This window comes from Pinus tabuliformis, chromosome Q (genome assembly GCF_031772625.1).
Source record: "Pinus tabuliformis cultivar Carrire ecotype Pingquan chromosome Q, CPIR1, whole genome shotgun sequence".
Classification (NCBI taxonomy): domain Eukaryota; kingdom Viridiplantae; phylum Streptophyta; class Pinopsida; order Pinales; family Pinaceae; genus Pinus; species Pinus tabuliformis.
Genome location: NC_142296.1, coordinates 920,211,078 through 920,235,780, shown reverse-complemented (window position 1 = coordinate 920,235,780; position 24,703 = coordinate 920,211,078). Strand labels below are relative to the sequence as shown.

Genomic DNA, 24,703 nt, shown 5'->3' with positions numbered 1-24,703 from the left:
GTCAAGCTGGAATGTGATGGATGTGCATTAGGGAAAATGCATAGAGAAGAGTTCCCTTTGCATGTCAACGGAAAGGAAAGAGACATCCTAGAACTAGTACATACAAATATTTGTGGACCTATGCAAATTAGGTCCTTAGGAGGTGCATATTATTTTTTGCTGTTTACAGATGATTGCACTAAGTATTCATGGGTATATTTTTTAAGTAAAAAGAGTCAAGCCTTTCGGTATTTTAAAGAGTTCAAATCTATGATAGAGAACCAAACAGGAAAGAGGATAAAGATTCTCCGCTCAGACCAAGGGGGAGAATACAGGTTAGGAGAGTTCATGAACTTCTGCAAGCAGCATGGGATTATGCAACAATTCACAGTGCCACACACTCCATAGCAGAATGGAGTAGCAAAGCGCAAGAACAAAACTCTTGTGGAGTGCGCTAGAAGTATGCTTCAAGGTAAGGGTCTATCGAATGGTCTTTGGGCAGAAGCCATTAATACTATTGTTTATTTAAAGAATAGGAGTCCTACTAAATGTCTAGGCTTCAAAACCCCCTTTGAAGCATTGTTTGGACTCAAGCCAGCAGTTAATCATTTAAGAATATTTGGATCTAAAGCTTATGCTCATATACCAAAAGCAGATAGAAAGAAGTTAGACCCCAAAGCCTTGAAATGTATATTTGTAGGATATGGCACAGAGTATAAGGCATACAAGTTATATAATCCTGTGACTCATAAAGTTTTTGCAAGCAGAGATGTTATTTTCATGAACAGACTGAAGGTGGAAAGGAAGACTCTAACAGTGACAGCCACATTCCATTACTGATAGAAATGAACAGTGACGAAGATGAAGAGCAGGAGCAGGAGCAGGAGCAGAAACAGGAAGAAGTAGCAGCAGATAGTGTAATAAGTGATGATACAGGCCCGGAAAGTGCTGAAACAGATAGAGTTGAGGTAAGTCCTCTGCTTAGAATATTAGGTAGGAAGACTAGACTACCTGAAAGATTGAAAGGCTATGCTTTAATGTCCAAAATTTTAAACATTTTAGAACCTTCAAACTATGAAGAAGCAAGTAAATCAGATGAATGGAGGGCTGCAATGCATGAGGAAATTGAATCAATATATAGAAATCATACTTAGGATTTATTTCAGTTGCCTGAAGGAAAAACCCCTATAGGATGCAAGTGGCTGTATAAACCTAAGATAAATGCAGATGGGAGTGTAGAAAAATTCAAAGCTAGACTGGTAGCAAAGGGTTATTCACAGCAAGAAGGAATAGATTTCGATGACACCTTTGCCCCTGTAGCTAAACTAAATACAATTAGAATGCTAATTTCTTTAGCAACAAAACATAAATGGAAGCTACACCAACTAGATGTTAAGTCTGCATTTCTGAATGGAAAATTAAAGGAAGAAATTTATTTAGTACAGACTCCTGGTTTTGTGAAAAAGGGGCAGGAGCATTTAGTGTGTAAATTGCATAAGGCACTTTATGGTTTGAAACAAGCACCCAGGTCATGGTATGAGAAAATTGATTCATTTTTTATACAGCATGGCTTTCATAGGAGCCTCAACGATTCAAACCTATATACCAAGATAAATAAACAGAGGCAAATCACTTTGATTTCTTTGTATGTGGATGACATGATCATAACAGGAAATGCAAATAATTTGATCAAAGAAATCAAGCAGCAAATGTCACAAGTATTTGAAATGAAAGACCTTCGAGATCTTCATTATTGCCTAGGATTGGAGGTGTGGAAAGATTCTGGTCAAACTTTTCTAACCCAAGGAAAGTATGCCAGAACCCTATTGGAAAGATTCAGAATGGAACAGTGCAAAACAACAGCAACACCATTGCAGTAGAATCTCAAGTTAAGCAGTGACGATGGCACAAAGCAGGTGGATGCCACTTTGTATAGACAGCTAGTGGGAAGTTTGATATATCTCACGACAACTAGACCGGATCTGGCATATTCTGTTAGTGTGTTGAACCAGTTTATGTCCAAACCACTTGAAAGTCACTGGATTGCAGCAAAATGTGTGTTGAGGTACCTTAGTGGTACTTGTAATTGTGGTATTTTATACACTGACATTTCTGATGTTACTTTAGCAGGTTATTCAGATTCTGATTGGGCAGGTGACTTGGATGATCGTAGATCCATCACAGGTTACGCATTTAGTATTGGATCCGAGGTTATTTTGTGGAGTAGCAAAAAGCAAAGTACTGTAGCATTATCATCATGTGAAGCTGAGTACCAGGCGTTGTGTGCAGCCACATGCGAAGCCATCTGGTTGAGGAGATTGCTTAGCGATGTAGGTGAAGGACAGAAAGAAGCAACCAACATCAAAATTGACAACCAGAGCACAATAAAGCTTGCATACAATCCAGTTTTCCATAAAAATACTAAACATATTGACACTCAGTTTCATTTTGTTCGAGAAAAGATACAGTCAAAAGAAATATGTGTGGAGTATTGTAACACTTGTGATAATTAAGTTGATAATTTTACTAAGCCTCTAGGGCGAGTAAAGTTTTAATTATTTAGAGGGATGTTAGGAGTGCAAAATAACCCTTTCTCCATTAAGGGGGGGAGTTAAAAATAATGGAGAAATGGTTATATGGTTGTAACTCATCTCCTTAGTTTAGGATTTGTTCCTAGAGTTTAGGAGGTTGTTTACAACTACCTAATTTTCAGTGATGTATTTAATATTGTAATATTCATTTGATGGAATGTAGAGTGAACGAGAGAGAGAGTCTCCTCTTTGTTTGAGTGCAGTCTCCCAGGTGCAGTACACACCTGTGAGCTGCAACTCCTTCTTTTAATTCAAAGTTTGATTTTTTATCTCAACGTTTTTAAGGAAATGAATTATTTTTTCTCCTTCTAATATTTAAATGGAAATTCTATCAAATTTTCTATTTAAATCTCTGCTTGATAACATGTGCCTTTCATGTGCCTTTATGAGTTTGACTACTCGTTAAATTATAAAATTAGTAGTTAATTATTTTAAAAAAATAGATAAGGGCGATTTTATAGATTAAATATTAGTTAAATTATAAAAAATTAGTTAATTATTTTTTAACTTTTAAAATTAGGTTTTTATGAGTATATTTTATTATTATTTTTGTTTAAAATTTGATAAAGATTCACTCAAATTATAAATTTGAGTTTTATATTTTTTTCTTAAAATAAATATTTATGCAATCAAAAATATAATTTAAACAATAAAAATATCATGTTGTAAAGTTGGAACTCTAGGTATAAGTGTTTGGAATGACTAAATTTTTTATTTTTTTGTGAATCAGAGTTTCTATTAATTGCAAAAAGATTTTACATACAATACCAAAAAACTAGTGGTCTCACCCTGACTGGGTTTGTTGACCATCGATAATTGACCATTACAAAACATCCAAAATAAACTAAGGGTTGCCGCCCAAATCCGATAAGGCCAAAGACACCAAAAAACCTGCAAAATACATAGCACCCCAGTCACCATGGCTAATCGTCGAAAGTGATGGACATCGGATTGTCAGGCCTTGTCCCTGGGGGGGAGGAGGGCGATAGATGCAGTCTACATGCTACTCCAGATGAGTCAACCATGCTTCTAATTTGTCCAGCTTTTCTGACAACAGATTTTGGCCACACCACACCACAACCACACACTCACGAAGGTGGCATTGGAAGTATTGCAGTTGTTGGAGTGTTGCCATCACAGTCTCATGTTCCTCCCGACGAGTCTTATCCTGAGCCTCCAACATTGCCTGAACAAATTGCACTGATGTCCTGAAAGTGGCGGCACGACGACGCATACCCCCACGCCCAATAGGGCTCCTAATGCCACCCATGCTGCTACATCGAGTTGTTCCATCGCCACGACCATGACCCCCGCAAGTTTCCCTACCTTCTCCATGACTATGCCTAGCCTTCACTCCCCCACACTGAACATTCCTCTTGCAGCCAGACGAGGCAGGGGAGGCTTTGGCTAAACGAGAAGACCATGAAGCTGACATTATATTATGTCTGACCTCACCTAAATTAGCAAAGATCCACCAGACACAAACACAATCAATTATTTTCCGGCCACCCTGAAACCACTTTGAACCTCCCAAAGGGTGCACCAGCCCTTCGACCAAGCGAACTCTACCCACACTGTAAGGAATGACAAGGAGGTTCCCTGTCCAGAACCACCACTCGCTCCCGAATCCAATATTTTCCACCCCGAGTTAGACTTCAATCCACTAGCTCCTTTCTGGCCGCTGTGGAGCCGTGCACTAGACACACAACCACGACTACTTCCTCTACAACTTGTAGTTCCCCCACTGCCAAAGTCCCCTAGCTAGTTTGTAGCACTAATGTGCCCGGGGGAGCTGTTCCTTTACTGTGACCAAAAAGAAGTACCCCGCAACACTCCAGTGTTCGCCAAGAACCCCAATAAGTAACACAATTTCCACCTAAACCGAAAATTTAAGAAAGGGAGAAACAATTCCCTAGAACACCGAATATCGCAAGTCCCAGAATGCAAAGGACAATATTGAACCTAAAAATTGATAACAACCCCAAAGAACCCCATGCATAGTCCACCATAACAACACAAGACCTTGAGAAAAATAGTCTGTCGCCCACACCACCCAGACCTTGCTCCAAGGCCAATTTACTGAGAATCCAAATGGTTGAATGCACCAAGAAGAACAGAAAAAACTAAGACAAGCATACTTACCAATAAAATCTTGCCATCTTAGAGTTCAGGCTTGCCCAGTCCGGTGGAGTCTCCTGGATTCCTGTCTATGCCATAGCTAACATGCACCAACTTTCCTTCAAGACCCCCATTGGTATACTACAAGAGCTGCAAAGCTCATTCTCTAGAACGACATAACCACCGAATGGTTCGGCCAACGATCTTCTCAAGTCTTTAAACCTATCTCTCTATACTGCCACCATCCCATAGAGACTCTAATGGTTCAACCAATGATCTTCTCAAGTCTTTAAACCCATCTCTCTGTACTGCCACCATCCCATAGAGACTCGACTGCCACACACTTGCAGAGTAAATGAAACAATACAGGGGGGGTGGCCCACCTGCCCTCCCACCACCTTGCATTAAGCCTTGAGTCATGTCTCCACGCGGGAGTGGTTGTCTATCCAGCGGTCTGCTTCCTAGGAACGTACCTCCACTAGGGTGGAATGACTAAAAATTTAATCTAAATTTCATAGAAACATTAAATTGGGAGTAACAATAATATATATTAAAAAATATTTTAAATTACAATGTGTCTAAATAATTATAATTTTTAAATATTATTTCAAATAAATTAGAGGCTAATAAAAAACAACTCTATTCCAAAAATTAATACATAATATTCATATCATAATTTATTGGTCTTTAAGTTAATATACAAAATTCTTTTGAACAAAATTCTATTTTCAATATTAAAAAGTACCAATTTGAAAATGTATTAAATTTTTTATAAGTAGAACCTCATAACTTTTTATAATTATATTTAATAAAACATATATATATATATTTTAAAAATTAAATTGTGTATATTTATAAATTTAAACCATTGTTTGAATAAAGGAAAAAAGTTAAATAATACATTCTTGTAATATGAAAATACAAAAAATAAAAAAAAAATATGAGATTGTTGGTTGATTGATAGCAACAACACATTAAAGGATATTCTATTAAATTTTTATATTAATTTATTTTACTTTTAGGTTTAATTTTCACAAAAAAAACGTATATCCATTAAAAGTTATGCATATCTACAACTATAAAATGAATATTATTGATTTTTTTATTTTAAAATAAAATTTACAAATATAATCTTTGTTATATGTTTTATAACAAGGGCTATATAGTAGCTAGTACTTGCAACTTAGCTGAAATATAGCTTAATTAAATAAAAAAATAACAAAGACAAAAATTTCATCACAAAAACAAAACAACTAATAAAATATTGTATTGTTGATAGCATTACCAAAAATTAAAAAAAATGATTAATTAATATTGTTTATATTAATATACATATATATGTGTGTGTTTTTTATTAATATATATAATTGTTTATAATTGAATTTATTAAAATATATTTTTAATATAATAATAAGTCATTTTAAATTGAAATATTGTGAAAAAATTATAATTCATGAAAATAGAAATAAAAAAAGAAAGAAAAAGTTAAATAAAAAGGAAATAAAACTAAAAACAAAAAATTAGTAACTAATAGAAATGGAAGTTACTAAACAACCCATAATAAGACCTCAACCAATCACCTTACAAATAAATAAATTTAAATAATAATAAAAATAACAAAAATTGAATTCCTAATGTTAAACTATAGGTAAGTGCCATAAATTTTTGGTCAAAGACAAACTAATACCCAGTCAAAAAAAAAAATATTTTAATATTTTGAATAAATATAATAATAATTTAATAAAAATATTTAAATTTTAATTAATAATATTAAAAAATAATATACCTAAATCTGGTCCCTAAGCTCCAATTTCCTTTATAGCTAATTAGAAACATCCTAAACTCTCAAAAACATAGTAACCAACATTTTTAAAATTACCAAGAGTACTTACCATACAACTAAAAAAAATTGCAATTTCACAAAGAATTATATCGTTGATTCCATCCAAAAATTGAAATCCCAACCAAAAACTAAAAAAAGAAAACAATTAAATTTCATCCATTAATGATTTTGCAATAAACAATTTAAATTATATATATGGTAAAGATATTGTAATTTTTGACTCGAAATAGTTTGACTCTCTTAATTAGTTTCTAAATTTTTAGAAACTATTTCTAAAGTTTATTAAGGTTTTGCTAAAATTAAATATTAAACTTATTTTTTTTAGAAATTGAAAATATTTTTTGAATTTTTAAAAATTGAATTTCTAATTTTTGATTTAAAAAAAAATAATTGTCGAGAGTTCTCATAAATTAATTAACAAATTTTAAATGGATTTTTCCATAATTAATATTTATATTTTCACAGTTCCATTTTAAATCATGATACAATATAAAGAAAATAAAATTTAAGTCAAAATAAACAAGGACTACATAGTAGCAAGTTCAATATAATTTAATTAAATTAAAAAATAGTAAAAACTAAAATTTCATCACAAAATATAAAACAACTAATAAAATATTGTATTGTTGAATACCATTACCAAAAATTAAAAATGTGATTAACTAATATTGTTTATATTAACATATATACACTTTAATATAGATATGTGTGTGTGTTTTTTTATTAATATATATAATTTTTTGTAATTAAATTTATTAAAATATGTTTTAATATAATAATAAGTCATAATCAATAAAAATGAAATAAAAATAAAAACAAAAATTTAGTAACTAATAGAAATGGAAGTTACTAAACAACCCATAATAATACCTCAACCAATCACCTTACAAATAAATAAATTTAAATAATAATAATAAATAACAAAAATCAAATTTCCAATGTTAAAGCATAATAAAAAACAAACTGATAGACAGTCGAAGACAAAATTGAATGTGTATAAGATAATAAGAGAAATAAAAAAATATTTTTTATGAATCTTTTACACTCACAATTAAGCCTATGTGTAACTAAATATTTTATTTTAATATACTAGACATTGTATTTTTTTATATTAGATATTTTATTAAATATGAATTCTTTGCCACCATTAAAATGGCATGAGATACTTCATATCAATTTGATTTTTCCAACATAGAAATTCTACCATAAATGATTTATTAGCTCCTGAATTAAGATGAGTACAAATTTTTTGTTACATTAATTAGCCTTTTTAAAAATATTTATTTTATTTATATCATATATATACACATTATTTAATATGAAGATATTAGACATTGTAATTTTTTCTCATTACTTTGCCTTATAAATTAAAACGAAATAAAATGTGGACAAACACATTTCAATAAAGTCTTAATTTTGATAACAAATGATGATGTTGAAACTAATGTTTCATTCAAAATTATTTATGCACCTATCTCTATTTAGCATAAAAATTATAAAACCCACTAATTACATCTATTACATTCCCTTAATTATATTCAAATATATTCCATTATAAATTTATGAATTTGTTCAGCTATCAATTATTTTTTGCATTAAAAAAAACAAATACTAAAAAACAACTTTGCAGATCACATTTATTTTATTATATTTTTAACAAAAATTACCAAACACGCATACAATAATTTTTTGCATTAAAAAAAACAAATACTAAAAAACAACTTTGCATATCACATTTATTTTATTATATTTTTAACAAAAATTACCAAACACGCATACAATACCAGAATCCAGAAAAAACAAAACACCATTGAAAAATTGAGTTGGGGATAAGAGGACTCTTAAAATTTATACCCTGTATGCATCCACCCATGTGAACAGAAGGGAAGCAGACAGTTCTGTTGTGATTCATTGATATGATTGATAAAATTTCCCTTCTTGTCCGTCTCCACAAGCGTGCTCTCTTCGATTGACTTTTCCATAAGATGAACTGCACAACAGTCGATTAGCTCAGCAAATTAATAAATAGAAAGAATCGCGCTGTCATCTCGACCTCACGTGATTGAGTGACCTAAACACATACAACACTGCACAGCTTATCGTCATTGCCCTGTTGGACTACTTGCTATCCACCTTAAATCTGGGCTCTGTTACCATGCCATTGAACATGTCCCCCTTTCTCCTCTGCAATGGCCAATAGAGGGGAAATGAATCATGTTCTTCTGCTCCTCATCCTCTGCCTGTGTTTAGCAGAGTACCAACATAATGTCCTTGCAGGATCTGAAGCATCAGCCGGTCAACACAGCACCAGACACACCAACAATTACCCAAAGGAGCCCTGGAGAGATGCTCAAGATAGGGATAGAATAACCCAATTGCCTGGCCAGCCTGAAAATGTGGAATTTGCACAGTATTCTGGATATATAACAGTAAACCAGCAAGCCGGTAGAGCTCTGTTCTACTGGTTGACTGAAGCTCCCAAAAACCCATCATCAAAACCACTGGTTTTATGGCTCAATGGAGGCCCCGGATGCTCGTCTGTGGCATATGGAGCTGCAGAAGAACTGGGTCCCTTCCATATTCGATCTGATGGGAAGACATTGTATCTTAATCCATATGCGTGGAACAAGAGTATGTAACAAACACAAAAGAAGCTGTACAGAACAAACAAAGATTCACATTCAGTATAATCTCTTCATTTACTTTATATTTCAACAATGCTGATTCATATCAGAGAGTTTGTTTTGCAGTGGCCAATATTCTGTTCTTAGAGTCACCCGCTGGAGTGGGTTTCTCCTACACAAACACTTCTTCTGATTTACAAACATCAGGAGACAAGAGAACTGGTATTTTATGCAAAGATCTTCAATTTTTGTTTCAGAGTCTTTATATGACAATCCCATTTGGAATTGGAGAAATCCATCTAATAATATTAATTCTACATGCTTTTGATTTCTGGAACTGCAGCTGAAGATGCATACGTTTTCTTAATCAACTGGCTAGAAAGATTTCCTCAATACAAGTACAGGGACTTCTATATAGCCGGTGAGAGCTATGCAGGTTAGTGACCCTCTATGAAACTTGTCGAATTAGTTGATCTGTTACTGGCAAATGCTGTCTTAGCATGTACTGCATTGCATTAATCATATATGCAGTATGGATCTTCTTCCTGGTTTTGAGCGTAGGGAAGATATGGTCCCAGTGTCAACTAAACACCAATTGATAATGGGGTGATCTAGGTCTCAATCACTAACTAACATATGCAGTCAATCTATGCATGCCCAAAAGTAGCTCCAATTCGAATGACAGGCCTTATCCAAAGATGGCATTCAGAATTCAATCACCGAGATCAAAACAAAGTTTACATTCGTCGAAGTAAAATCACTTTTAGGGTTTATTTAAGAATAGGTCTTCCAGAATTACCATTCTTTAAAAAATAAAAGAAGAATGGACTGCGTAAATTTAATAATGTGAGAATATTCTTTGTCATATACACAATCCAATGGCTGAAATCAAAGGTTTTCAAACTGTTTTTCGTTTTTAACTTCCATTCCTTTAATAATATTACAAATTCTCAGCATTACCTGACCTCCACTCCTGTCCTGGCGTTACAAAATCGTAGTGTTACAAATGACACATAAATATTTTGAAAGTCATCGGCTTTATCAGCCATTTCATTTAATTTATATGACTATGCTAATAGATAATGGATCTTAAAAGAGAATTGGAAGTTTGGTTTCCCTGGTTGTTTGGCAGATGAACTAAAAATATTACCCTGGTTGTTTGCAGAGTGAACTATAAATGTTAGTACTGCCCACGTCCTTGTTAGAGCCAATTCTTGAAAAAGAATTGTCGTAACTAGTAGAGTCTGAATATTTACAATGTTTCGGTCCAAATATTTACAGGCCTGTAGTATGCAATACACGATTTTTGACGGGAAAAATAATTCTGCAAATGATAGTTATCTCCATTGTGGATGCAAACACTTGAAGATAACAAAGTAATGAAACAATACTACTGTCACAAAATAGCTGTTCTCGCAGTCTTTCCTTTTGAGGCTGCGGAACTATGAAATTAGGATGTCAATATGCAGCATTAATTGTGATGCAACCAATAATTGACTTACATCATAGTGCCCTTTTTGCCTAGAGTTTATTCAGTTTTTGTTACCATGGATGTTGGTTTGGGTTTCATCGAATTTTAATTATGGAATAAATGGGATACTTTCTTTTCCTAGGGATGATGATCCGGGGCCCCAATCACCTCAGAACTGATGATTTCTATGGTTTGTGTTCTTTTCAGGGCATTATGTTCCACAGTTGGCACAAGTAGTCTACAGAAACAACAAGGGCCTTCAAAAGCCAGTTATCAATTTCAAGGGTTTCATGGTAACAGTAAAGGCTCCATTAAAGAGTTACATAGTTGTTAATGGGTTTATATAAATTACATGCTAGGGGAGAGGACAAATTCACTGGATGGATGTTTTTCTATTTTAATATAAAACATTAGTAGTTTCTTACTAAGGAAATAATGGTTTTTGCAGGTTGGCAATGCAGTTACTGATGACTACCATGACTTCATAGGGACTTTTGAATATTGGTGGTCTCATGCCTTGATATCTGATTCTACCTATAAGTTGCTGAAAGAAACATGTGACTTCACATCATCACAACATCCATCTAATCAATGCCAAAAAGCTATGGATTTGGCTGATTCGGAGCTAGGAAATATCGATGAGTATAGCATTTATACACGATCCTGCAATAGTTCTGGAAGTCAAAGACATAAACTGCGGAGCCACCATGTATATTTCCATTATCCATTCCAATCAATAATTTTCTTTCTTCTTGTTTACCAAACAGGTTCTTTGTTTTGTATTAGATTGTATTTTCTTTTCTTCTTCGTGTCAGTAGAAATGCCTGCAATGCTAAGTGTGTATATGTGTGGCAATTTACCTCTATTTCTTACCTAGGTGTATGTGCCTATTCCTTCTATGAGGATGCTAGCACAAGTTTCTATGAAGTCATTTTACATCTTGTTTTTCGCTGTTCAACGGAGGGAAGCTCCCTACACCATATGTATAATCTGGAGACACTGCCATGGAACAGTAGAATGTTGGACAAAACTAGTTATAACTTAAGATGAAAGTAATTAGCCTCTGGGAGGCAGCTCAATTGACGAAAGTATTATATAAACTATGAGATTTGAGATTCAAATCTCCCAATTAGCCCAACACTAGTTATAACTTAAGATGGAAGTAATTAGCCCTTGGGGTTAGTTCAATTGGCAATCACCATGATATAAAGTATTATGTAAACTATGAGATTTGAGGTTCAAATCCCCTTGACTAGCCTGTGTGTGTGGGAGGGGCACATGTACGCATGTAGAGGTTAGATTGGCAGCGCTAAGAATCAATCCCGTGTCATGTGAGTACGAGCCCAGCCTAGTTGCTGATTCCTCTAGATACCAAACAAAAAAAACCACAAAAAACACACACACAAAAAACACAACACTAGTTATAACTTAAGATGGAAGTAATTAGTCCTTGGGCGACAGTTTAATTGGCAATCGCTATGATATGAAGTATTATGTAAACTATGAGATTTGAGGTTCAAATACCTTCAACTAGCCTCTGTGTGTGGGAGGGGCACATGTACACACGTAGAGGTTAGATTGGCAGCGCTAAGAATCGATCCCATGTCATGTGAGTACGAGCCCAGCCTAGTTGCCAATTCCTCTAGATACCCAACAAGAAAAACCACAAAAAACCACAAACTTAAGATGGAAGAGTCTGTTTTAGTTAGTTTTTGTCACTCTTTTCTGATATCTGGTCACAAAATAAATATTCGTGGAGTTATTAATTGCTGACAAGATATGGGTCCTGAAACCAAACTCCAGACTTTGCCTGGATAGGTGCTATTTACTCACAAAATATGAGCCCCAAACCCCTAAATTATCCATAGATCATGGCTGACTATATTTCTTTTTAATACTAGCTGAACAACAAAGAATGTGGAATTGGGACTGAGACATTTATCTTGTGACAGCCTTGGAGGTCTTACGGGTATGATCCATGCACTGAAAGATATTCAACACTGTACTTTAATCGACCTGAAGTACAAAAGGCACTTCATGCCAATGTTACAAGCATTTCGTACAGCTGGGCAACTTGCAGGTTTGGTTGTTCAGTCAGTTATTTCTCTGCTGTATTGTACCATATTTATTCGGTTAAGATTTGCCCAAAAATATAGTTTGGAATATTTGAACTTGTGATTTGGAGCTTTCTAAAAGGATAAAGGTGTAAGTTCCCCATAATACTGTTAGTTTGGTATCTGATGCCCTTAATTTGCTTCTCCACACAGTGACCCACTGGAGAAATACTGGCAAGATTCACCTAGATCAATGCTCCCTATTTACCAGGAGCTACTCAGAGCTGGTATTCGGATTTGGGTATTCAGGTATAATTTAATTTTGACATTTCCACAGTTCTGGTTAAGTGTATTGGAGTCTAAAGTATAACCACCACAGTTCACTCGATTGCAAATTTCCAGAATATTCATAAGGTGTGTCTTGATGGTCCTAAGTGCCGATGCATCTGTTTGAAGCCTACATTTCGTTATTTTGCATAGAACAAACTGCAATCTTTCTTATCCTCGAGTTTCTCTGTTATGGAGTTCAATTATTGAGAAATTTTCTCCTTTCCACTATGCAGTGGAGACACTGATGCAGTAGTCCCAGTAACAGCAACCAGATATTCTATAGATGCTTTGCGGCTCCGCACTATGGTAAATTGGTATCCATGGTATGACAATCAGGAGGTAAGTGACTGGAATGCCACATAAATTGCTTTTGCGTATACTGAGGTAAAATGTGAAGTTACAGATATTATTGTGCAGAAAAGCTGTTCACACCTGTGCATGAAAACAGGTCTGGGAAAATTTCCATTTTCTTTCTGTCTTTAGGACTATTGTTTGATACTTTTTTGTTGCAGGTTGGAGGATGGACTCAAATATACAAAGGGCTGACTCTTGTGACAATCAGAGGGGCTGGGCATGAAGTACCACTTCATCAACCTCGAAAAGCCTTCATACTCTTCAAAGCATTCTTAGAAGGCAAACCTATGCCAACCTACAGAACATTCTTTCGTAAATTGTAGCCTTAAAAGACCTCCCTTGGAAGTGCTCTGATTATTTCTTACCCTCTGGCTTATTTACTGGGGGATGTAATTGTTTTATAAGATTAGATTGAATTTAAACTGGTTGTTCTCATTTATTGTAACATGGGTTTCCTTACTGAGCCTCTAATGTTACTCAGTGACTAACTCAAAAGTAAATAATTTTTAGTATCAGCCTGCCCACATAAGGGTCTATCCAAGACAGGGTAAGTGGAATAGATATTATTCTCACTTATTTCCTTTTACCAATTCTTATGTCTTGTATTATTTATTATAGTAAAATTGAATCCTAATAATATTTGCAGCAAAGAGAGTCTTATGTCTATTGCATTTCTTCAACTCAAGCTTCTCTATCATTCTAGTTCTCCAAGAGCACTACCTACTTCATACACTTAAAACAACCCAGCAGCAATATGAATTTGATGGAAGTGGCATAATTATACAGACTGGTTTTCATGATTTTATCATGTTTAAAACATTGATTCAAAATTGAAATTGTATCTTCATACAACCTCTCTGATATGCAAACCATTTGTGGATATTCCACTGAACAGTGTGTCAAAACATATCTAAACTATTCCTGTATTACAGTGAATCTATACTTGTATGAGTGTGATTTTTTCTTAAACTTCATGTTTAAACAGGAAAAATAACACACCATTTAAATAAAAACATTAAAATATCAATGAACACCATATTTTACCCCAGAGAAATTCATATTGGGCAAAGCTCCAACAAAATGAAGGGCTGTGCCTTTCTTCATTATAAAATGGAGAGATTGCAATGCAAAATACAGAGGAAACACAAACTAACTACAGAGCTATGAGACACTATGGTCTGCTATAGCCCCGTACAGAGTGCTTATTCCTCTGTGATCTGTTATCACTCTGTTACTCCTGGTTGTTCCTCTGCTATAGGACATGAACAATAGAAGAAGTGCTGAACCCTTTTCACTCCTTTCAGAAAGAATTTTATCACCGTTTTCTAGTTATTAAGGTTAGAATTCTTGATTCTCTTGATACTTCTAAAATATTCTTGGAAAGCCATCTATTACTAGATCCACTTGTGTGACATTGACTTGGCTTCCACATGGCATTTAAGTGGATGGAGCCACTATCAACTTGTCAAGGATGTAACTATCACATACTAACACCATTTATTTAATGTAATATATTGTTATGAGACTCTCTGTGAGCTTTACGATTGAGAAATCCATAAAATTTAATTTTCAATCGATTTGGACCGAATTTTTTTTCTTAGAGAGATGAATTGAACACTAGAAATCCAGGTCCTAAAATTGGGAAATTCAAGTTCTATTCTGAAATGGCCCCTGCAAGTCATGGTTTTGAATTTCTCTCTCCATACAAGAATTATAGAAGGACAACAAATATAATGATTTATTTTGAATCATGCCTCCTCATCGTTGGAGGCTTTTGGATCCCAAACAGGGGATGAGGAAATAGCTACTCAGTTTTCCCATTGAAGTACTGTTTTTCCTTCACGGCTGATTACCCTTTCAAACCCAACTGCCAAAATTTTTTGTGTACCTATTCTGATAGTTTTGATCTGTTTTTGTAAAAATATCTTCTAGTAGTTCTTTTGATACATTAGGGCCAAGTCTTCTATGAAGGTAAAATTTGGCCCCCTTTTTCCTCACTAAGGATAGATGGCTTGTAGAGTTTTAGGTTTTCTTGTTTACTACTAAGTAAATGTACATATATGGGACCAGATTGAGCCTCTAAACATTGTTTCCTACCTTCTCGAATTCTTCAAAAGTTCCATATATGGGGACCTTCATTTTCTACCTTGGTGACATGGACCTAAGAGCCTTCCCTGGAATTTTTATTTTTGTTATCTCTAGTCATGAAGTACTACATTGTCTCAGTCATAGAGGCTAGATCAACCTCGGTCTATTAAAACCAGAATAGGCCTCTCCACTTAAAGTCTACCCATAACTTTGCTTTAACCTACAACAAGTTAGATGTACAATCAAGTACAATCACAACCTAGTTCATCCAACAATAGGCATATGTTCAACCACAACCTTAAAACATCCTAGTGTTACTTAACACTTAGCCAACACACTAATGCAAGGAATGATAACATTCAATAGACACAAAGCATCCACGATACAACAAATGTATGGGTAGCATCGAATGGAGATGCCTTAACATTTGTTATATAAAGAATGTTATAATGTACAAAAGAGGAGCATGGCCAACTACTTATGGTTCATTTACAAGCTACGATTACACAAGGCAAGCAACTTAGAAGAATTGTCAATCTAACCCCTAAAGAAACTATGGACCTGCCTCATATAAGCCCTATCTCCTTCTCTTGGTCACTTTGTTAATTCAATTCATTCTACTATGCCCAAACCCTAAACTTTGGCACACTCGTTGGATGACTTCTTGCCTCCTACAACTGTTGCATTAACAATTTGAGGTATCCTCCTTTTCATATGATCCTACATCTACAAGCCCCTTCATGTAGGTAAAGTGGGCCCAAGTTTTGTCAATCATCTCGAGTCACTTTGATGACTTATTAGTCAATTCCCACCAATTCGTGTATGTTAATCCATGTTAGCTCAACTCTATCTAGGTTGTTATAGTTTACTCGATTCATGTGTCTGATCATGCCCATGTGCACCTGGATATACCTAAATACACTAACTGTGTCCAATTATGTCTCTACTCATTTGAAGGAAACTCCATTGGTTATGGGACATTTCGCCCCTCCAGTTTGAATATTTTTCTCGTGTACCTAAGGTGTCCCAATCCATATAAAGGAAACATGGATAGTTCACCATTTTGTCCTTTTGATCAGGCATGTAACATATGGTGTTGCTATCTTTTGCAATGACCCTCCACACCTATCTTAGTAACATGCCTACTGCCATCTACAATCAGAGGCCTTACATCTTCTAGTAACATTAAACCAAAACATGTCTAACTGCTCTGAGCTTCTACTTTTGAATTCTCAAATCTTGTCTTAATACTACCACAAGGCCTCTTTCCCACCCTAACTATTCTCTTCTTCTGGTTGTCTTTTTAGTTGACAAAATACTCATGCCTTGAATTTTCATCAAAGGAGGAGGTCATGCATGCAATTATTTCCTCCACTTCCATCTCTAGCATGTCTATGATCAACAAGGGGACCCTATATGGTGTAACTCTACTAGGATTTCCTTCATCAATCCTACAAAGTTTCAACTAACTGACATGGAAAAATAAATGGTGACTTTCATTTGTTTTGGTAACTCTAAACTATAAGTGACATTGTCAATCTTCTCAAGTATTTTGAACTATCCTTAAAAAAGCACTAAGCATTCTGCTTGGTAGCTTGAAATACTCTTTTCCCAACTTAAGTAAGATCAAGTTGCCAACTTGGAACTATGCCCCCCTCCTATCATGGAATGCCCGATGCTTCATCCTTTCTGCAACCTTTTTCAATTGAACGTGAACCATCTCCAATTTGTTTTTCCATCTTTCCATGAACCAATGACGGGTTGCACACATAATAGCATTATAGTACTGTGTGTGGAATTAATGGTTGTTGCCCATTTGTCAACCCCAACTAGATTGTATCCCATCGTGGAACTCTTTTTTGTATTGTAATTGCACTAGACTACATCCAACTACTCTAGGAAATTCAATTGGTTTGCATGCACAAAATGCCTCAGGTAATCCTCCAAAAGGAAATTGATATGTTTCCTTTACCCATGAATTTGAAGATGATAGTTTGAACTCATCAACAACATGGTTCTAAGAAGCCTAAACAACTTTTCCCAAAACCATCTTGTGAACCTTGTGACTATTTGACAATGCTTAATGGAAGACCCCACTATAAATTTTTTAAGCATTTATAGTAAAAGAATGCACATACAGATTCTTAATGAATAGAAAAGTAAAAAATGATAAACACATATAATACTCGAATATTTTTCTTGCAAACCCTTGACCAGGAAAACTAGAAAATTGTTGGCAACCACACCTTTGACTTTCATTATCATCTAACTTCATCATTTACAATACAATATATAGGATCCTATGGAATCCAAAACCCTAATCCATTGACTTGGATTAAATTCCTTGACCAAAATTACACTGCAATGGGTTAAAAAACCATTTGCCAAAAATATCAAAAATAGCACGAAAATGGACCAAAAAGCAACCCAAAAACGTTTTTTGGGGGGTTTTCACCCTTTATCCCCCCCCCCAACCTTTTTCCCATATTAATGTACAATACATGACCAATCATACAAAGAATATAATGCATACTCAACATTCTCCCACTTCTTGTTTTCTTTATATACAAGAGGTCACAGGATTATGTAATCAACAATTTAGGGCAACAATGCCCATTGCTTCTTTACACCAAGAAAATTTCTTAGCGCTCACAAAATTCATTAATGAGTCTGCAACATTCTTCAAAGTGCCCATCTTCACCTATAACACCTTCTTATATTTAACCATGTCCCTCACAAAATAATACTGAACATGAATATGCTTTGTCTTAGAGTTATAAGTTGGTTTCTTTGCTAGAAGGGTTGCACTACGATTGTCACAATTTAACCTTATAGCTTGCTATACAAACCCAATACTCAAACAAAATATATATAACCATACAACTTCCGTAATTCCATAAGTGGTTGTCATGTATTCAACTCTTATAGTTGAGAGAGAAACTATAGATTGTCTCTTACTCATTCAATTGATAGCTCCTTCAAATAGGTTAAACATAGAACCACTTGTAGATCTTCTATTATCTATATCTCTAGTTTAATCGATGTCAACAAAGCCATGTATGTCCAACACTTTGTCTACTCCAAGTCTTCCTTGCTATCACATTACATACTTTGTAGTCCATGCAAATACTTGAAAACTCTTTTTATAAATATCTAATATTGATTTCCTAGTTTTGACATGTACATGTTCAAAAATCCCACTACATGTGAAATATCCAATCTAACACAAACCATTACATACATCAAATTACTGACAACAAACCATAAGGAACATGAGACATGTACTCTTCCTATTCTTGTGTCTTGGGACATTGATATGAAAATAGTTACACCTATAGGAATACAAACATTGATTGGTTTACATCCATGAATATTAAGCCTTTGTATACTCTCTTGACATATTTCATTTGAGTCATCCAAAGTTTTGTATTTACTCTATCTTTTTTCAATTTCCATGCCCAAATTTTTTTTTACAACACTAATATATTCCATCTCAAATTTAAAGGACAATTGAATATTCACATCATTGATGATTTCTTTGTTGTTTCCAATCAAAAACATATCCTCCACATATAAGACCACATAAAGAAAATGATCACTAACCAATTTGAAATACAAAAAGTGATTAGCTTTGTTCATCGTGAATCCAAGTCGCAATATATAAGTATCAAAAATTTGATATCACATCATTGGAGATTGTTTTAAACCATATAGAGGCTTTCAACTTGCAAACTAGCTCTTCTTTTCTTTCACTAGAAAATCTTTCAGTTGTTTCATGTATATTTATTCTTCCAAATATCCATATATGAATGTTGTCTTTACATCCATATATTTTACTTTAAGATCATAATTATTCTACTTCAAGATCAAAAACAACAACAATAGACAAGAAATCTAATATAAGTTAACTTAACAAAAAAATGAAAAAATTCACGAAAGTCATTTCCCTCTACCTAGGAATAAAATTTTGTTATTAATTGAAATTTGTACTACTCAAATTTTCCTTGAGCATTTAACTTCTTAAACACTCATTTTCTACCGATAGGCTCTCTTCCAATTAGAAATTCAACTTGATATTTTCTTATCCAAGGCTTCCATTTTTTTCAACCATGGTCTTCTTCCATCGTTTACCATCCTCTGAGTCCAAAACATCCCTAACAATTATAGTATCATCATCAGTAATAAAAAACACAAAACTAGAATGAATATCAGGTGGGGTATACTTTTTTGGTTTCCTTCTTTTTCAAATAGATTTCCTCAATACCTGAATCATGTTCATCTACTGTGTCATATTCTTCGTTCTACAACTCGAATTCTACTACCTCCACTTCTCTTTATTTTGACAAGATTTTGTATTTATGAACATCTTTCACCTCTCCAAAGAAAACATCCCCAATGTATGCAACTTTAGTTTTTGGGATTCAAAATTTAAAGACAGCATCCCCGTTGTACACAACCTGGTGAATACTGAGGAGGGTGGGGGGAGGGGGGGTGTGAATCAATATTTAGGTATCCCAAAATAAATTTTCACTTAAATCCTTATTTCTTATTTGTTTTTGAATTTCACAAACAAGCATCATATAATTAAACAAGTACAAAAGGCACCAAAGATTTAATGTGGAAACCCATAAAGGGAGAAAACCACAAAGTTTTTCTTTTCTTTAAAAAAGTGATTGCAAGAACCCACCTACAGTTACAAAATTTGCAAGTACTCACTTACAAGAGCATTATCCAATTTCTTCTTTTGTAGGCTTCGACCTACTAGAGACACCAATTCCCAAAGTTTAGTAGGCACCCACCTAATGGGAACATCGATCCCTTCATTATCTTTGAATTGAATGTTGTTCATGAAAATTTTCTCAATTTTATGTTCTGCTCCTTTGTCTTACTCTGTGCCTATATCAACAACTATTGTTTCTTAACAAATACCTATGCTACTAACCTACTATCCTTCTTGTTGTCTTACACATTCACAAAGATCCTACTATGTACATACTCTATACTCACTCTTTCTTTTTCTTTTTGATATCTTAGTCACTTCACCTTTTCTGCATCAGTAGCTCTCTCTCTCTCTCTCTCTCTCTATATATATATATACTTCTTATTACCATGGGTATCAATCCATGGTTTTACCCATGGGAATTCTTCATGACTATATCAACAACCTGCTGAGGGCCCTGAAATCGGGTCAACAACAAGGGGGATACCCACCCGGTCGGGAACCTAGTTGGCGGCTCCTTGCCCGTTTGGTGTAGCAGGTCCGACTGGGGATAACGGGACCAACTTCCCGATCTAAGGGGTGTGTGTGTGTAGGGTTTGATTATGCTATTTCTTTGAGAACTTTTGAGAGCTAATTTAAATCTAACTCATGATTTGACTAGAAGCTGCTGAAATCTAATGAAAACAACATGTGCAATCTACGCTAACCCGGGTTATATCTTTTCCATCATGCGATCTAAAAAGATTTCATATAATAACTGGTAATGAAGATCATTCAGCTACTATAAGAATATAAACCATTTAAGATAAACCATTCTGCATAAGAAGTTAAACAGGACAGTTGTGGACTGCATATCGCATGATAAATCATTCATATGTCAAGCATGAACAAATGACTCCATCGTACAAAAGTGCCAAATGGTAACCACACATTTATACATTAACATATAAATAACATCAACTGTATATCACTCTAAGCAAATAAGTAGAAATTCATCAAGAGATAAAAGTACCATTTATGACTGATTTTTACTCACAAACTTCAAGCAATAATGATTTACTTCTACTTACTTCTAACACCTACTAAGAGTACAGAATGCAACATTAGTAGCAGACATTAAGATGCAAATATCAATAAATCCGATCCTTTCATTCATCAAAACCCCCTCTGAGGTGCAGAAATGCATGTTCTGAGGACAAGTTTTTTGACAAATTTCTGGACCCTTCTCCAATGCAATGAGAAGGGTTAAAATACTATGTCCTAATCCTAATAATAGTATTATTACAAAATTAAGGATTCGGTTTTCAAACGACCGTCCTTTTTCTAATATAACTAAAACAAAAAGAAACAACATTCTAAATAAAACTACTTGTGGACTTGGTCTTTGAAGTTGCATGTTTCTAACATAGGCTTGAGAAGAGTCGGCTGGCTAATTTCCGTTCTGAGCTGGGCTGCGAAAACGACATCTATAAGAGCTGGCGCTACCTTCTCGGCTGCGTTCATGATACACTTTACCGTCATCCATTGGCTATGTGGTTTAACCAGGTACATCCAGTAACTTTCCCAATTCAGTCTAGCCAGTGCTTGGATAGCTTTCCCTTTTGCCTGTGCCTTTTGCCTCCATTCTGTCTCCAGTTGCAACTTGTTTGGTAGGTATCCCGGGGTGGTCTCTGAAATCAAATTGGCCCTGTGTAAATTTTCATTTACACAGTCGATAAGAATACTTGCCTGTGTCGCTGCTGCCTCTGCTGCTTGCTCTGCCTGCGTGATCTGCTCGTCCCATTTATTAAAGAGCATTTCTTTATGATTTTCATTAATTCTAGGTGCTCCTGCTCTTTTTCCCTTCTCATCGTCTTGCCAAGTCAGATACTCTGTCACTCTCTTGTCGTTCTGATCATATTCGCTTCGCAATTCCACCACCTGACTGGTGATTTTGTCGCTTAGCTCACAGAAGTGCCTCCACTGTGATATTTTACACCCCAATTCTTCTTGTTGTTGCAGTAGTTGCTCGTTCAAGCCGATGGAATCTGAAATAAACTCTACAAGCTTAGGTTCATCTCTGTGCATTTCTTGCTCCGCCTGTAGTTGTTTTTCTTTTTCTTCAAGACTCTTTTGGTAGCCTATTTGCATATGTTGGAAGTCTTCTTGGAGCTTTTCGAGCTGTCTGGAAGCTTCATTGTTTGCGTTGGCTTGCTGTAACTGTTGTTGTAGCAGTTGTATGTGATTTTCTCGTTCCTTTAAGAGCTGCTGAACTTCAGAGGCCTTGTCAATAGTTGCAGAAGCATACGCTCCTGCAATTTGAGACAGCTTCGTAAGATTTTCTGTAGGATTATTACTTGGGTCTTTCCACAAGACGTCTAAATGTTCAGCGTCTTGAGACAGTGCATTTTCGAGCTTTCTTTTCTTTCTTTGTCTTCTCACAACTGCTTTGTGCTGGGGACTGTAGAACACATCTAGTGGGGGAATTTCTTCTACGTTAAGTAGAAGTTTTGAGGATGGAGTGATGGAGAGATCTTCTGCTTCTGTGGTAACGCTGACTATGGTTGGAGCAACTTCTTGCACCTCCTGTGTATCGTTCACGGGCGTCTTTGGGACTTGCCCTTCGAGGTTGATTAATTCATTGAAGGACTCCCACTCTTTATCTAGCTCTGCTGTGACAAGAGGAGCTTCGATAACCGGAGGGGGAACATCTCTTGGTGGCGAGGTGATAACTTGTTGCTGAAACAGTACACTGGACTGAGCTGTATCTTTGACTGCTTCTTCGTTAATTCTTTTGTCATGCACAGATTCTTCAGGGTGTTCGGAACCTTCTCGCGCGGCGTTGGACTTAGATTTGGAAGTGCTGGAGTTCTCATTGAGGCTGATGCTCGGAGTTGGCTCTCTAGTAGGTATTCGTAGCCTTTCTAGTGGAATGCTGGCCAGCCTTCTATCTCTATATGATGTGAATTTCTGGAGTTCACCTGGAGATAACCTTGATTGAGCTTCTCGCAAATTCTCTTTGAGTGAGCTCTTACCCTGAAAGAGATCGTCAAACAAATCTTTGTGTCCGAAGAACACTCTTATCTTGACGTTCGTAGTAAACTCTTGGGCAACTTTATTTGGGTCGAATGGCCTCATCGGGAACTTATATAATTGAAGGCACGTCACGTTTTCCACCTCATCAAAAGCGTGTCATACATCGAATAAAGAGAAGGCCCCACAATTGACGGGAAATTGAGGCCAAATGGCCTTTTTCTTATCTTTTAATTCTTTGGTTAAGCCGCCTTCAGAGCAGGTTTGATAAGCGATTTCTCGAGCCAAAAGCTTATCTGGGACATACAAGGGTAGGACATGTGGAGGAACAGTGCTTCCATAAACTCGAATGTAAGTAAACCATTCTTCCCCAAACCATCTTGCGATGGAGATGATGTCGGTCTCGGCTTCGAGAGAGCACCTTGGGGGGTCCTTACCATATATCATTCTATATATGGGCAATATAAGCCCATGGAAAATCTGGTAAAAATGAGGGGCAAACTAGGAATCCCACAAGACTTTGTGATAGACGTGAATAGGCAACGGGTCTTGGGTAGTCCATTTCCATCCCATAATGGGGAGATTAGATACAAGGCAAACAGAATCCATAACATAGGTAGCCAAATAGAAAGGAGGATAGACCCTTTGAGAAAAGGATCTTTTGGACCTGTAACTAACCACAGCCGTATATAGAGTATCGGAAAGAATTTTAGCCCAATCTACTAAATCGGCATTTGTGGCAGCTTCGATTAATGGCAGGCACTCAGATGAAAACTTGTTGATATCGGGCATACCAAACAACCTACACAGCATGGCTGCAGCAAAACAATATGGAGAAGTAAGGGAACCAGTGTTGTACATACCTTTCTTATCCTTCTTTAACGGCTCATCTCTTCTAGACCATTCTTTAGTGGTGTCCGATAGATCTGGGTTCTCCATTGCGAACTTCCTAAGAAATTCTGCATTATAGGTCGCTTGCGGTTCGGGCAGATGGTACATTAGCTTCAGATCTTGGGCGGCGAAAGATCCCACGAGCCCATGTCCCTGAATCTTGAATTGTCTGTTGTTTAATTCTGCATCATCCAGAATCCACTTGACCATATCTGTGTATGGTAGAATCTTAGGCCTTGCCGCTATTCTGTGAAGGAATGAACATGCTAGGTCTTCTAGGGTTGCTTCAGAGGAGCGTGGTGCACCTGCAACGGCAGTCACTTTCATTATTCTCGGCTTCTCCTCTTCTAATAGCCTGTACATGCCTTCCCATGTGGAGATTCCTGCATCTCGGTTGCAGGCTGTATCTGTGTATAGGGGCGCCATCTCCTTGGTCTTCTCTCTTGCTTCGGAGCTCTGAGCCTTGTTCTTCTTTCCCATTTTTACTTTGTGTTTCTTTCTGAGTCGTCTTTGCACTTTGTTCCTGCAGATTACAAGTGAAATGGAATGTCCGATCAGAAAGGTGATGGGAGAGTTTTAAATGCAAGAGATAAATCAATTACGCCACCTTACGTGAAGCAAATATCCA

At 35.7% G+C, this 24,703-nt stretch overlaps 1 protein-coding gene across 1 annotated transcript; it reads left to right on the top strand.

Moving 5' to 3' along the window:
• Positions 1 to 8,435: 8,435 nt before the first annotated feature.
• Positions 8,436 to 14,014, top strand: SCPL27 (serine carboxypeptidase-like 27). The gene is made up of 9 exons (XM_089385455.1): positions 8,436 to 9,162; positions 9,282 to 9,377; positions 9,499 to 9,591; positions 10,834 to 10,919; positions 11,075 to 11,335; positions 12,579 to 12,706; positions 12,894 to 12,989; positions 13,244 to 13,349; positions 13,523 to 14,014. The coding sequence occupies exons 1-9, from the start codon at positions 8,721 to 8,723 to the stop codon at positions 13,685 to 13,687; spliced, it is 1,473 nt and encodes a 490-aa protein (XP_089241581.1). The 5' UTR covers positions 8,436 to 8,720; the 3' UTR covers positions 13,688 to 14,014.
• Positions 14,015 to 24,703: the final 10,689 nt, after the last annotated feature.

Bases quoted from the DNA above. Each gene is read 5' to 3' on its own strand.
- SCPL27 (XM_089385455.1), top strand. From the start codon at position 8,721: ATGGCCAATAGAGGGGAAATGAATCATGTTCTTCTGCTCCTCATCCTC. The intron at 11,336-12,578 runs GTATATTTCCAT...ATCTTGTGACAG, and splicing joins ATAAACTGCGGAGCCACCAT to CCTTGGAGGTCTTACGGGTA. The intron at 13,350-13,522 runs GTAAGTGACTGG...TTTTTGTTGCAG, and splicing joins CATGGTATGACAATCAGGAG to GTTGGAGGATGGACTCAAAT.